The following is a 2,887-nucleotide window of genomic DNA, read 5'->3' on the forward strand; positions in this document are numbered from 1 at the left end:
GCCAGACCCGAGCCACCGCTGTGGCAGCCGCGTGGCCCCGTGGCGGCCGGCCAGTTCCGCTTTCCGGCGCATAGGACCAGCCCTGCGAAACCCCTTAGTGTTCAGGTAGCAAGGTCTCTCGCTCTGATGGTTCCTCCTGAGTTTCTCGTCCCCTTTCTGGAGACTACGGAGCTGCCGGGGGCAGCCAGGTGACGCTCCGCTGTTCTCCGCTGGACCGCTGCGCTCCAGTAGCAGTTTCTCTCCTGCTCACCTCTCCAGCCTGTGCGTTTTCGCCTCCTCCCCATAGCTAGGGAGAGCTGAAAACTCAGCGGAATGTTCCAGTAACACCTCTGCTGTGCTCTTGTCCCACATCTTTATCCGCGCCTACGTTTCCAGAGGTCTTAGCCTGCTTTGACTTAGTGTCCCCCAGCCCGGCGGTCGCCCGCCGACCCTGGGCGTTCCCTGTTGCTCGTCCAAAGACGAGGCTGAAAGCAGATTTGCAGCGGAGAGCTGGAAGACAGGCCCAGCTCTTCAGAGCCCCGCTCACCTCGCCCTCCCCCTCTGCCTGCCCGTGCGCTCGCTCAGCTGAGAGCTTACGAGAGCTGGTGAGAGAGTGATGGGAGTGAGGGTCGGAACGCGGCCAGCACGGCCATAGCTTTCCATTTCCGAGCCAAGCTGGCGTCCCCAGGCGCGCGGCTGGGGCGGTCCGTGATCCCCCGTGGAGCACGCGGCGTTTATCCCTGGAAGCTCGTTAGTCTGAGGGGCGTCCTGGCGTCTCCGGCCCGGGGCCCATTTGACTTGCATGGCGGCGACGGCCCCGTGGGCCCGTCTCCACCGTCCCCAGCACAAAGCACGCGTCTGCCGTGCTCCCGGGGCCCTGACCGCGCCCGCTGCCCCCCGCCCCCCGCCGACACAGCTGTGCCTCCGCCCTCCTAGAGGCCGCCCAGGTCGGGCCTGTGTGGCAGCATCGGCCTCTTGGTCCGATTTCTCGCTCTATCGTGTGCTTCTCCCACAGACGCCGGCGGGCCGGCGCCTTCTCGTCTCTCTGCATTGCGAGCGCGGCTGGTCAGCCCCGGGGCAGGCGCTGGCATGGCGCCCGGCAGGGCTGCCGCGCCGAGGCGGCTCCCACTTACACCAGTCTCTGGAGGCGACAGGTGGCGCGCGTGATCCGCTCACACAGGATCCGCACGGAGGAGCGACTGAGGAAGCCGCGGCCCAGCTGCAGGGAGCTCAGGCTCTGGCTGGAACTGAGCACGGAGCAGAAGTCCGTCCAGAGGCGCAGTACGTGCTGGTCTCGCCGGGACCTAGGAGGAAGGCAGACGGGGCGCCGTGGGGAGACCAGACTCGGCTCCTGCTCGGCCAGGAGCCGGCGGCCACGCCGAGAGGCACCTCGCAGGTGGGAGCGGGCCTGCGGGCGCGTCTGACATGGACCTGCACCGGGTACCTGACGCACCGGCCGACCCACAGGAAAGCGTCAACTGAGAAATGGGTGGGGCTCGTCCACGTTTTCTGAAGACAGCACGTCCCCACAGGGGAGGGTGCTCGGTGTCCCTGGTGCCAGGGAAGCGCAGCTGGAAACCACGTGAGCGGTGGCTTCGCACGTGGCTGCGTGCGTTGTCAAGAGGACAAGAGCAAGGATGGGCGAGGAGGTGGGCAGAAGCGGCCCGGCCGGCAGGCACAGTCACGGCTGCGGCCTCTATGAGACTGGTTTGGGGGCTCCCCACGCAGTAAAGGTAGAGCCGCCGCGTCGCCCCGCCATTCTGCTCCGGGGTGTTTCTCTGAATCAGAAACCACCCTCGAAAGGACACCTACACCTGGTGTCCACGAGGCCCGGGAGGGGAGCGCACGGCCGGCAGCCTGTCAGGGCCCCGGAGGCGAGTCAGACAGCTGACGCGCACAGCCCTGCTGGGAGGGCTGGGAACGGCCGAGCCCACCAGACTCGCCCGAACAGCCAGGGCAGGGCGTGGCCAAGCTGAGCCGCAGGGGCCACAAGCACAAACGCAAAGAAAGCCCGAGGCGTGCTCAGTGGCTGCCGCCGAAAGACGAAAAGGAAACTGGCGGGGAGAGAGAATACTCCAAGAGGTGAGAGTGTCTCGGGAAGGCCGTGGCGCCGGCACAGCTGCAGCCCCAAACCAAGGGGGCTCCAGGCCCCCTCCCCGGCACCCCCTGAGCTGGCCAGAGCAGCTCCAGCCACAGGAAGTCCCCCTGCAGGAAAGCAGCTCCCTCGGGACGCGCAGGCGCAGCGGGGCGCCGGAGCCTCTCACCTCTGGGCCCAGGGGGCCGCTGCGCGGGCGGCGTCCTCCAGGAACAGCCCCTCGGCCACCTGCAGGGACAGCTCCCGCAGGTGCGCGCAGCGCCTGAGGCAGGAGGAAGACCGAGCCATTTCGGCCGCGCTGGCCAGGTGCACGGCCACACGCTGGGCCTGGGCCGCGGCCGCCTCGGTGAGCTGCCCCCCCTGAGCCGCGTGAAGCCGGGGAGAAGCCGCCTCCCAGTCCCGCACGGAGGAGGGCCTCTCCCCGCGGGGCCCTGGCCCGTCCTGCGCGATGCCTGGGGACACCCGGCAGCCAGGAGTGGCCTCCAGCGCCGCGGCCGGCCCTCCGTGGGCAAGGCCGAGTAGGACCGGGCCCACCGGGGCCAGGCTGCGGTGGTCGAGTCTTTCTTGCTTGGACAGCAGCCTCCGCACCTCCCCGCTGCGGCCCCTGGGGCCGTCCTCCAGGACACAGAACATGGCGGCAAAGAACTGCTGGACACTGAGGTGGACGAAGGACTCGCAGCCCTCACGGCCCCTGCCCCTGAGGAGGAGGCGCTTGCCCAGGAGCTGGCGGAGGTTGGCTTCCTTCATGCCGGGTCTCGCCAGGTCTCGGTCCAACACGGAGGTCTGGGCCCAGCTGCCCCCGGGCGCCCAGAA

General features: G+C 68.7%; 1 protein-coding gene across 1 annotated transcript in view; it reads right to left on the minus strand.

Annotated features, from left to right (window-relative positions):
* The window catches only part of NLRP7 (NLR family, pyrin domain containing 7), a 13,992-nt gene that overhangs the window by 8,949 nt on the left and 2,156 nt on the right, over nt 1–2,887 (minus strand). Inside the window, exons 4-7 of the mRNA XM_012733551.1 lie at nt 2,244–2,867; nt 1,113–1,283; nt 527–581; nt 8–171 (exon numbers count right to left, since the gene is read on the minus strand). Of these exons, the coding sequence (XP_012589005.1) occupies nt 8–171; nt 527–581; nt 1,113–1,283; nt 2,244–2,867 (1,014 nt within the window). The remainder of the gene's footprint in view (nt 1–7; nt 172–526; nt 582–1,112; nt 1,284–2,243; nt 2,868–2,887) is intronic.

This window comes from Condylura cristata, unplaced genomic scaffold (genome assembly GCF_000260355.1).
Source record: "Condylura cristata isolate star-nosed mole 26May11 unplaced genomic scaffold, ConCri1.0 scaffold00041, whole genome shotgun sequence".
Lineage (NCBI taxonomy): Eukaryota > Metazoa > Chordata > Mammalia > Eulipotyphla > Talpidae > Condylura > Condylura cristata.